The 11,469-nt window shown below is 53.5% G+C and overlaps 1 protein-coding gene across 1 annotated transcript; it reads left to right on the top strand.

Annotated features, from left to right (window-relative positions):
* Nucleotides 1–4,453: 4,453 nt before the first annotated feature.
* On the top strand, nt 4,454–10,748 carry LOC311530838 (uncharacterized protein). Its single transcript, XM_084647785.1, has 5 exons — nt 4,454–4,673; nt 6,672–6,765; nt 7,284–7,410; nt 8,023–8,136; nt 8,458–10,748. Exons 2-5 carry the CDS (start codon nt 6,742–6,744, stop codon nt 9,969–9,971), a joined length of 1,779 nt encoding a protein of 592 aa, XP_084503911.1. The 5' UTR covers nt 4,454–4,673; nt 6,672–6,741; the 3' UTR covers nt 9,972–10,748.
* The last annotated feature ends 721 nt before the right edge of the window (nt 10,749–11,469 follow it).

Here is an 11,469-nt window from a genome sequence, read left to right as displayed (position 1 = left end):
CTTTGAACAATGACAGTGAACAATGGCTGAGGGTGTGAGCTAGATTCACACTCCCAGAGGCAGACACTGAAATGGGGAAGCAAGTTACTGCCTGGTCCCTGCAGTGATGTGAGACACAGTCAGGAGGGGTAGAGGGTGGCAGATGGATATGAACAGAGCTGGGAAACTGTTGGGTTTGTTCCTCAGAGCCAGGCAGCTGAGGCTGAGAACTGTGAACTTGCTGCATCAAAGCCAGAGAGACACAGGAATTATCCTGCGAGTGTCGGGTCAAGCCCTACCTGAATTGTATAATGTTGTGAGTCCTGCCCAAGAGGAATGTTGTGTGGAGGGGGCAGCATCTCCTGATTGCTGAGAAGACAAGGCTGGGCCGAGACGAGAAGGCCAGGGGTATCAGGGGACCTGGGCAGCTTTGAAGCCAGGCAGACTCACATCGTGGAAGCCAGAGGGAGATGAGGAGCCATAGAGACCAGCTGCTCACCCCTCCCCATCTACCACTGTGCCCTGTGCGGGGACGATAGCAACTGTCTCTGCCCCACTCACCTCACACTGCATCCCTCTAACTTGAGCTCTTTGGATTCCCTGCTTTCGGGGTGTTTGCTTTTGTGATGGGTTCTCATCATTCTTCATGGCTTCTCGGCACTTTTCTCCCCATGTGTAGATGTTGCTCGTGCATGGGGGAGTTGGGTGGAGCAGTGGGCTGGGCTGGGACTGAACTGGGCTGGGCTGGGGGTGGGGAAAGGAGTCTGTCTTTTGCTTGTCTGTTTAAATAATAAAGTAGAATTTAGTTTCTCCCACTCCCGGTCTCCGTTGTTTTGCATGAAATGGCTGCCAACTGCAGAGGTAAGGTGAAAGGTTAAAGCAATGCAGACGTGGTCTGGAATGGAAATGCACAGGGAGGTCACCCAGCCAACCTCATCCCTGCCCTGTCACAGGCTCCTCAAACTCCCCTTAGAGATAAAACTCTCTTAAGTCTTGTGCCCCTCTCCCTGACCCCAGTACAAATCAGGAACACTTTGACAGCTCATGGGCTCATCCCCTTCTCCCTCACCCAGGTGCTAGGCAGGAGTAATTCCACTAGGCCACGTGACCTGTCTACACCAGTGTGAAGTTGTTGTGAGGGGAGAATCAGATACTGGCCTCTAGGTCTGTTTGCAGGAGATACAGTCACACATTGTGCGATGATGATTCTGATCGCTGAGCTGGGCTTCAGCCCAGTGCCCCTGTTCTCACAACCTCACCACCTGCCTACTTCTAGCTCAGTCCCATTGCAATCACTGGGGCTAGGGGCTGAAAGACTGGAAATGGGAGGAAATGTTATAGCTGAAACTACACACGTGTGTTTTGAAAGCTTAATGTTAATAGGATCTGCTTCACTCTCCTGCTTGGAAATTTTCTCTGGAGATCCCGGGGACGTAAAGGAGCGAGCGTTACCATCTTGGCTGCGAATCCCCACTGTGACTATCTACACCAGTGGCTCTCAAACTATGGGGTGGGCCTCCCATGGGAGGCACGACCAATGTCTCTGGTGGGGGTTTTTAAGAGCACCGGCTGTCTGCCCCGGGTGGCTGCGGCTCACGACGGAGGGCTATGCACATCTGGAAGGCGGGGATAAAAGGGACAGCTGGAGCTGTGCCACTCAGGCTCGGGCTCTCCTCCCTGCCCTATCCCTCACCTGGAGGAAGAGGGGCTCGGGCTGTCAGCTCCAGGTGGAGCAGCAGCAGAGAAGTCAGGGTGGCAAGGGGGTGATAAGTCTGCTGTGAACAGCGATATTGAGGAATATCACTTTTCACGTGGCCACCCTTCCTTCTGGGCTGCTTCTGGCGCTGATGCTGCCTTCAGAGCTGGGCGCCCGGCCAGCAGCCGCTGCTCTCCGCTCTGCCTTCAGAGCTGGGTGGCGGTATATGTACTTGGGAGGGTGGGGGCGTAATGTCCATGGACACAAAGAAGGGGGCCCGAGGAAATAAATTGGAGACCCACTGGTCTACGCTCTTATGGTCCCCACTTTTACAAAATGATGATAAATCTTGCACAAAGTATGTCTTGTGAGGAGGGATAGTTCAGTGGTTTGAGCACTGGCCTGCTAAACCCAGGGTTGTGAGTTCAATCCCTGAGGGGGCCATTTAGGGACCTGGGGCAAAAATTGGGGACTGGTCCTGCTTTGAGCAGGGGGTTGGACTAGATGACCTCCTGAGGTCCCTTCCAACCCTGATATTCTATGATCCTCTGAAAAGTCATTGTCTGTTGAATATTATTGTCCTGTTAAAATGTGTGTGTCAATGTTATGAGGTTTTGTTATATGTTTGTTACTGAAACATGCTGTAAACCAGGGGTCTCAAAGTCCCGGCCTGTGGGCCATGTGCGGCCCAAGAACCTCCCCACTGCGGCCCACGGAGGAGAGATGCCGGCAGACACGCGGCTGGCAATGTCTGCTGTAGGCACCGCCCCCTGCAGATCCCATTGGCTGCGGGAGAGGGACAGTGACACCATCACTCGTCGCCGGGCAGAGTCAGCCATGGAGGCAGCATCACTTTTTCCCACAATGAATATAAACAAGTCCAAATATCAGACACAACTCTCTGATGCCCACCTCGCTGCAGTCCTGACAGCTTCAACGGCCCGGTCACCGAGGCCAAGCAGCCACAAACTGACAGAACTGAAGCGTTGCCAGGTGTCTTGAAAACACTACAAACTCTGGCATGCGAAGAACTGTATAAAGTTGTACGACAGTTTTATTATTTCTAAGAAATTTGAAATCAAAGCCACAATACAAACGTTGTCTTTTCTGAACACCATCTTCAGTGACATTATTGGCCCGCTGGGAGGAGTTGAGGACTAGCCCTGGCCCTAAGGTAAATTGAGTTTCAGATCCCTGCTGTAAATCTTGAAAACGCCCACAGATTCGCTCCTGAGAGCCAGGTGCTAGGTGGGCATTAATTGCTTAGCCAGCCATTCACCAGTGGAGTTGGGGGAGTCGTGAACAAGAAATTTGCAATTCACCTGAAGGATGGTTGGAAGCTCACATGTGCCACAGACTGATTGTCGCCTGCCCCCTACATCTGGGGGTGAACCTCAAAGAGAAGAGTGGTATAAAAGCACAAGGGAGAATTGCCTCCATTTTCACCTCTCCTCTCCCATCTTTACAGAAGGCAACAAGATGGCTTGAAAGACAAAAACAGGAGCATTGAACTGGGGAGGGTGGACCAAGGCTGGAAGGAAGTCGGCCTGGATGCTAAGAACTGTAAACTGTCTGCAACATCGGGCGGGTTGAGAAAAGCTGTTTGGTACAAATCTTACTGAGCGTGGTAAAGTTTGGGATTTAAGATGCGTGTTTACCTTTTATTTTTGCGGTAATCAATTCCAACCTTTTACGCCTTTGTCACTTGTAACCACTTAAAATCTACCTTTCTGGGGTTGATAAACTTGTTTTATCTAAACCAGTGTGTTTTCATCGAAGTGTTTGGGGAATTTCACTTCAGAGAACAAGGCTGTTATCTGATCAGCATCCTTTGTGGAGATGACAAACTAACTAATGAGCTTGTACAGCACAGTGAAAGGGCTGGACACTATGAGACTCATGTTTCTGTGGTGCAAGGCCGGGACTAGGGAACTGGCTGGTGTTGCTCTGTAGTTTACTTCATGAGCGGCTGCGAGCGGCTGCACTCAGTCCTGTGTAGCTGGGAGTGACTTTGAAGGCTTGTGGTTGTGTGGAAGAAGAGCCTAGAGGGGTTTCTTGTTCACACAGGGAAGCAGTGTGAAAGATGCCCTGGGGTGGAGAAATCAGCAGTTCAACAGTCCCAATTGTACCCTGGGGTATGCCTGACACCCGCTGTCCCCTGGGACTCAGCATGGCACCATTGGGCTCTCATCATCCTGATGCTGAAAGACGACCTGAGCAAGGCTAACCAGAGAGGGGGAACCAGTGGACATCCTCAACTCCACTGACTTTGGCTAAATCCTGAACTTCCCCCTGGGATATGAGACTTGGGGGTCTGCTGTCACCCTTCCCCTCCCGCATCATTTCCCTTCCCCACCTTACTTCTCCTCTCTCTCCTTTTGCTTTCTGGCTCAGCCCGTCCAGTCAACGCCACCTTTTGCACCAGTGCTGGTGGCCTGTGACCGGAGAGGCAGCTCAAAGCAAAGCCTTAACCTGCCCAAAGCGAGAAGTTTTCCAAGTCTCACAGGGACTGATCAGCTGGTGGCCTGTGCCCGGGTTTCTCCTGCAGGGAGGCTGCAAGTGAGACTGAGCCCTGGCAACAGAAGCCTCTATGCAGGATGTCCCCTTAATGCTGAGAGAAGCTGGCCAAGCGCAGGCGAGGTGGGGGCCCCGGGAGGCAGTGTCTGGGGCATGGGGCTGCAGCGCGGTGGGTTGATCGCTAGGACCCAGGAGCGGCTGGGGGGGGGCTCTGGGGGGAGCGATCGCGGGGCTCAGGCCCGGCCCAGGAAGTGACTCGCAGCCGCTGCGGGGACTCTGGCTCCCGGCGAGATCCCCGCGCCCCGGCGGCTGGTGCTGGGAGCCCGGATCCCGGAGCCCGGGCTGCAGCCGGGAGAGGGGAACCTCCAGCCGGGCCCTGCCCGCTGCTCCCCGGGAGCCTCTCCCAGGGCAGAGCCCCCAGCCCGGCCAGGGCCCCTTCCCGGCCCGGCCCCTGCCCCGGGGGGCCCCGCTCGGGGGGAAGGTAAGAGAGACCTGCCCCCGCCCCGGGAGCGGTGCCACCCGGGCAGCAGGGGGCGGTTTTGTCCCCAGGCTGCTCCCCGCGGAGCCGGCTGCGATTCCCTGCCCTGGTTCCGGGAAAGCTGCCGCCAGCCCCCGGTGTGTGCGGGGCGTGGGGAGCCAGCCCGCACCGTGCTGGGGGCTGGGACAGCGACATGTGTGGGGCAGAGGCGGGGGAGCCGGGAGGGGACGGAAGGGGGGCGGGTGTGGGCAGAAGGGGATTGAGGGGGGAACAGGGATGCGTTAGGCGACAGAAGGTCCTGGATGGGGACGCAGGGGATAGGCTGGGGGGCAGGGAGGATGGGGCGATGCAGGGGAATCGGGGGGGGGGATTATGGGGCTGAGGGGAACGAGGCTGGAAGAGAAGGAAAATGTGACTGGGGGGCACTGCGAGGGAAAGGGGGGAGGTGGGGAGGGGACGGTGAGAGCAACAGGAGACAGGCCTGGGGAGGGGAGCGCCCGGGGGCAGGGAGCAGGCAGAGGGGTGGGGAGAAATACAAGGCAGCTCCCCCGCCCCATGGGGTAGGACAGGGTGGGGGGCTGCCCCTCCCAGCAGCCAGACGGACATTTTTTCCTCTAAACTGGTCAAACTAACATTGTGCTGGGCGGGGGCAGGAGACTATCCTCTCACGGCTCAGAAACTACAGGGCAAATATCCAGTCTCCCCCCAGTTTGTTAAAGACACACCCGTGCTGGTGGGGTCTGTCTCCTGAGCGTTCGGGGCTGCCCAGGGCCCTGGTCTGATTTCCAGGCAGGATCCAGATCTCAACCACACCGGAGTCAGACCGGAGTCACTGCGGGCTCTGAGCGCGGATGGGCCAGCGGGATCCGCCTCCGCCTGCATGTCCCTGGGGGTTGCAGGGGCAGGACAGGGAGGCTCAGGCATGAGCTGCTGCCACCGGTGGGCTCCGGGTCTGGCTGAGGGAGAGGAGGAGGCTGGCCCGTGGGTCTCTCTGCTCAGGATACAGCTCTGGAGTGGAGCTCCCTGGGTCAGAAGCTGCTGCCTCCTGCATTTAGACCTGGGAGCCCAGACTGAGACGCTGCTTGTTACCCAGCAGAGGAGAGACCTTTGTTAAAGCCCCTCTGTGCCCAGCCCAGGTGGGGAATTTCTCCGGTGGCTGGAACCAGCCCCTGGGGCAGCCCCGGGCTCTGACGACACCAGCCCCTGAGCTGCAGCCTGCAGGTGATGGGGAGACCCCGGGGACAGGGCTGAGGCGGGGCAGGAAAGTGACTCTGCACAAAGGGCCACTTTCCAGGACCTGCTGGTGAGTTTGGCCTATGTGGGGAGGGGGCTCCCTGTGTGTCTGCAAGTCCCAGAGCTGCTGCCCTCATGGGCACAGCCAGGTTCAAACCCCTGTTAGCCATGGCAGTGGCTGATCTGCCTAATGAGAGCAAAGGCACATGTCAATGGGGGAGTCATTTGTTCTCCCAGGGTGAGGGAAGATGATAAAAAGGGAGAAAGGAGAGACTGGAAGGGGCAGCAGGAGCAAGAAGTGGGGAGGGAGGTTCCCAGCCCTGCCCAGATCCATTCTCTGCATCCCCCTGGGAAGACTGACTCTCCTGGGAACAAGGCGAGGAGCTGAAGGAGGAAAACCAGTTCCTGACTCCGCTGAACACCACATGACTTGGGGGAAGAGTGGGAGTTAGAGGGGGTGACACGACAATGTCAGGGGGTGACATGAAAATGTCAGGAGAAATCCACCAAAGTAGCTCCTTTGAGTCTGCTCTTTTTCCAGAGTTTGGCTCAGAGATGGTGTTACGGGGAGAGTTTAAAAGTACCTCGATGGGTTTAGTTCTGCAGGGAGGGGCCTGGCCTGGGTGGTAATAAACTAGTTGGGTTTCTTCCCAGCGTGGCAGAGTCCAGAGTGCCTCGCTCCAGGGAAAGAGCCTGGGGGGAATCGGGGTGAGAAATGGACTCAAGCCCCTTCTGAAACCTCCCCCATCACCTCTCTTGCCCTGACAGGCTGAGGAATCACATCCACATTTCGCTCCGGATCGTCCCCGTCCCGTCATCTGGGAGACAGGAAAGGGAAATGTCTGTGATGGAGCCAGCTCAGGTAGGGAATTTTCAGGGAGCTGCTGGCAGCGGGAGGGAGAGGCAGGGAGGAGACAGGGTGTGAGAAACCAGCTGATTTTCTGAACAAGCCCATTGGCGGGGAACATTCCCCCATTTCTCAAACAGGAAACAAACCCCCTGGGCAGGGCTGGGAACATTTCCAGTGCCAGAGCCTGGACCCACTAGCCAGAGGCTGCTGTGAAATACAAAGGGAAGCTGTTGGGTTTCCTGTCCCCTGCTCAGAGCTCTGCTACCTATATCAGCCTTTGGCTGGCAGGCATATGGTAAATGAGAAGACTCTGCCCTCCTCTGTCTGCTGGGGAGGACAAGGAGCTCTCACCTTCTCCCCACCCCCTAAAGCCTCCTGGCTGCTTTGAGCAAGGTGTGGGTGAGATTCTGCTACTCTGGTCCTCCCAGAGCTTCCAAGATGTTTTTCTTTTTCTTTCTTCCTTTCCCATGTGACTAGCTGGACTGTGGCAGGGGCAGCAGGTGCTGAGAGGGGGACTCCTGTTGTTTCAGATGCTGATGACCTTCGAGGAGGTGGCTGTGTATTTCACCCAGGGGCAGGGGGCTCTGCTGGACCCCGCTCAGAGAGCCCTCTACAGGGACGTCATGCAGGAGAACTACGAGACGGTGACCTCGCTGGGTAAGGGATTCCCGTCCCCTCAGTTATTAGAAGCTGTGAGGTCTGCTTTTCTGACTCTGGTCAGGTTCTTCCCTGGTCAGTTAGATTGAAGAGGAATGGGTTCCATAATGCACAGCTGCCGTGTGAGAGAGACTTGCACCTCCATACCCTCACCAAGGGTGTCAAAATCTAATGGACATGCTAAACCCTCCCCACCCGTCCAGCTTTCAATGGGGCAGAAGTTGTTCATCGTCCTCTCTGTATTGTTTCTTCTTCACACACAAAATCCCTCTTCACTTCCCTTCTTGAGAATAGCTCCAGCCCTGGGGAAGACTCTGGGCTCGGCAGGTTTAGAAATAGGCAGGGGTCTAACTCCAGAGCTGGGTGTGCATCAGCAAGGCCCCAGAGCGCACAGATCCTGGGAACTCCTTGTGAGGGCGTAACAATTCCCCTCACCTCCCCAGACGTCTGCCTCTTCCAAGGGGGCTCAGGGACCAGATTCCTGTCCTGATGCAGTCCATGTTCCCCCAGCAGACCATGGCCACAGGTTCCACTCACGGAATGTCCTGTGTGACAGACACTCTCCCAATCCTCCATGCACCCTGATCTGGTCTGATTTCACCCCCTGGGCAGGATTTCCCATTCCCAAACCTGACCTGATTGCCCAGCTGGAACGAGGGGAAGAGCCGTGGGTGCCCGATCTCCAGGCCTGCGAGGAAAGAGAGATCACGAGAGGCACCCGCACAGGTGAGGACTGACACAGAAACCATCTGGCAAATGAAGGAAAAAGTTGAGAATCCCAAAAATATAGTGTAAGAGCCCTCAGTTCTTCCTCATCTCAGCCAGAGCAGGGCTGTAGTCAGAAGATATCATTCACACCATTCCACCCAGCCTGTTAGCTCCAGGAGTTTCCTTCCCATCTTTCCTTCCCTGTGAATGTTTGGGTGGGAAGTGGAGGAAGAATCCAATTGCTTAGTCTTCACAGCGTTAGCGTGTTGGGTTTTCCCTCTGTGCTATTCCTCTTTCTCCCCTGCACAGTGACTCCTGTCTGGATTGTCTCTCTCCCAGCAGGTGATGAGCGAGGGAGTGAGGAGGAGGAGGGCAATCATCATAAGGATGTTCCTGGGGAAGTGGAACCACAGGGTACCTTTATGGGAAGAGCTGAAGGAAATTCATCCCAGTGCTTGGAGCAGAGGGAAGCCTGGGGAAATTGGCACAGGTCAGAGAGGCTGCTGGGAAACCAACCAAGGGAGCAAGAGGAGGAATCTATTAAATGTAGGGGAGGAGATAAGGATCCCACAGCCCAGCAGACAAACCCCAAGGAAGAGAAACCCTACCACTGCCTCAAATGTGGGAAAGGATTCATTCTGAGACCACACCTTCTTACACTTCAGACAATCCATACTGTAGAGAAACCACTTCAATTCTTGGACCATGGGGAAAGCTTTAATAACCATGGAAGAAGCCACAAGGGAGAGAAACCCTATCAATGCCTCGAGTGTGGGAACTGTTTGAATCAGAACTCAGCACTGATTACGCATCAGATAAGCAACACAGGAGGGAGACCCCATAAGTGCTTAGAATGTGCAAAAACTTTCATTCGGAGGTCAGACCTTGTTAGACATCAGGCAATCCACACAGGAGAGAGACCCCATAAGTGCTTAGACTGTGGGAAAAGTTTCATACGGAGGTCAGACCTTGTTAAACATCAGGCAATCCACACAGGAGAGAGACCCCATATGTGCTTGGACTGTGGGAAAAGTTTCACACGAAGCTCATCCCTTCTTCAACATCAGGGAATCCACACAGGAGACAACCCCCATAAGTGCTTAGACTGTGGAAAAAGTTTCATATGGAGGTCAGACCTTGTTAAACATCAGGTATTCCACACAGGAGCGAGACCCCATCTGTGCTTGGACTGTGGGAAAAGTTTCATTCAGAGGTCAGACCTTGTTAAACATCAGACAATCCACACAGGAGAGAGACCCCATAAGTGCCTGGACTGTGGGAAAAGTTTCATACGGAGATCTGACCTTGTTAAACATGAGGCAATCCACACAGGAGAGAGACCCCATAAGTGCTTGGACTGTGTGAAAAGTTTCATATGGAGGTCAGACCTTGTTAATCATCAGGCAATCCACACAGGAGAGAGACCCCATAAGTGCTTGGACTGTGGGAAAAGTTTCATACGGAGATCAGCCCTTGTTAATCATCAGGCAACCCACACTGGAGACAGACCCCATAAGTGCTTGGACTGTGGAAAAAGTTTTATTCGGAGGTTTGACCTTGTTAAACATCAGTCATTCCACACAGGAGAGAGACCCCATAAGTGCTTGGACTGTGGGAAAAGTTTCATACAGAGGTCAGATCTTGTTAAACATCAGGCAATCCACACAGGAGAGAGACCCCATAAGTGCTTGGACTGTGGGAAAAGTTTCATACGGCGATCAGCCCTTGTTAGTCATCAGGCAATCCACACAGGAGAGAGACCCCATAAGTGCTTGGACTGTGGGAAAAGTTTCACACAGATATCACACCTCACTAAACATGAGAGAATCCACACAGGATCTAAACTTCTGTGACACATGGCCTGAAAGGGTTAAGAAACTTTCAGGCTAATTGACCCAGATTCAACCTTTAGAGACACATTCGAAAAGTGTGTAAATGGTATTGATGGCTATTCCACGTTAGATAGACTGAAATGTAAACTTGTATTGTTAAAGAATTGGAAGAAGATGGTAACTGTAGTAGTCTATATTTACCTATATCTTGTTAGAGATTAACAGTATAATCAAACGGTTCCTGTCTAGGGCTCTATTCTGTTAATTTAGAGATCAAAGGGAAATATTAACATTTAGATGAAATTTGTGTGTCGTAATGTCATTGCCTCTTTTTTTATTTCTGGTAAACTCTCTATGAACTGCTTTATGGATAAATGTCTTACGTTAATGCCTATAATTAATTACCGTTGATGTTTAGGAACTAGACAGTTACTTCAACAGCCTATTGTTCACCCAAGGGCTGCGTGCTGACCGGAGGCTGCAAAAATCTCTTGAAAAGCTTTTGGGACCTGATCCTTTTCTCTCAGATCTTTGTTAGCTTTATTCAGGGGGGTGGGGGGCGTTTGATTCGTAAGACTGAGATCTTCCGTCCCATCCTCACTGCCCTGATAGTGAACATTTGGACATTGGACTAGAACGTGATTAAATGATTCTGAGAAGGATTCTTTGCAATTCTAAAACACCATCTCTACTATGAAACGGCCCTAAGGACTCTAGGCATGTCTGTATGTATAATGAGCTTTTAACCAATACATTCTCTCTTTTCTTCTTTTAATAAATCTTAGTTTAGTTAATGAGGATTGGCTGCAAGCGTGTATTTGGGTAAGAACTGAAGTATTCATTAACTTGGTGGGTGATGTGTCTGATCCTTTGGGATTTATAGAACTTTTTATCTGATGAACCAGATTTTCCGTAATCCCTATCATATTTCACTGGGCTGTCTGGGAGGGAACCCAAGGCGGGGTTGCTTTAAGGGAGCCGTGCTTTGGCCTCTGTGTAGCCGGTAAAGCGTTGTAGAAGCTGTTTTGTTGCTGGCTTGGTGAATTGAAGTATTGGAATATCCACCAATTTTGAGGATTGTTGGCCCCATTCTTTACAGTTTGCCTTAATTGGCTCCCAAGGATCCAGCTGTCTAAGCAAACCCCAGGCAGAGGAGGAAAAGCCCCGATCAGACTCTGCAGCCCTGGCTGCTGAAGTGATGGGCCACAGGTTGGGGAAGGGAGAGAGAGAAACTCCTCCAGCCCCTCCCTCTGCCTGGCTGAAGTTCCCCCCTCTCCCTTCCCTTCCCAGCCGGGATCCCCCTGCCATGGCGATGAGGAGAAGGACACTTGTGCCAGGCCCCACCTTCACTCTAGAGACCTGATCCCAACCCCCATCTTCCACCAGCCCCTGGACTGGGCTCCCCCACTTATCTGGAGCTGTTCCCTACAGGGGGAGTGTCCCTGGGGCTGGTAACTCCTCCCCTCCCCGAATCCCCCAGGGCGCTGGGCTCAGGGATTAAATGGGGGAGGTGATCAGC

Source organism: Lepidochelys olivacea (genome assembly GCF_965140295.1).
Source record: "Lepidochelys olivacea isolate rLepOli2 genome assembly, chromosome: 14".
NCBI classification, from domain to species: Eukaryota; Metazoa; Chordata; order Testudines; family Cheloniidae; genus Lepidochelys; species Lepidochelys olivacea.
The sequence above is the reverse complement of the archived record's forward strand: the minus strand, read 5'-3'. Positions and strand labels throughout refer to the sequence as shown.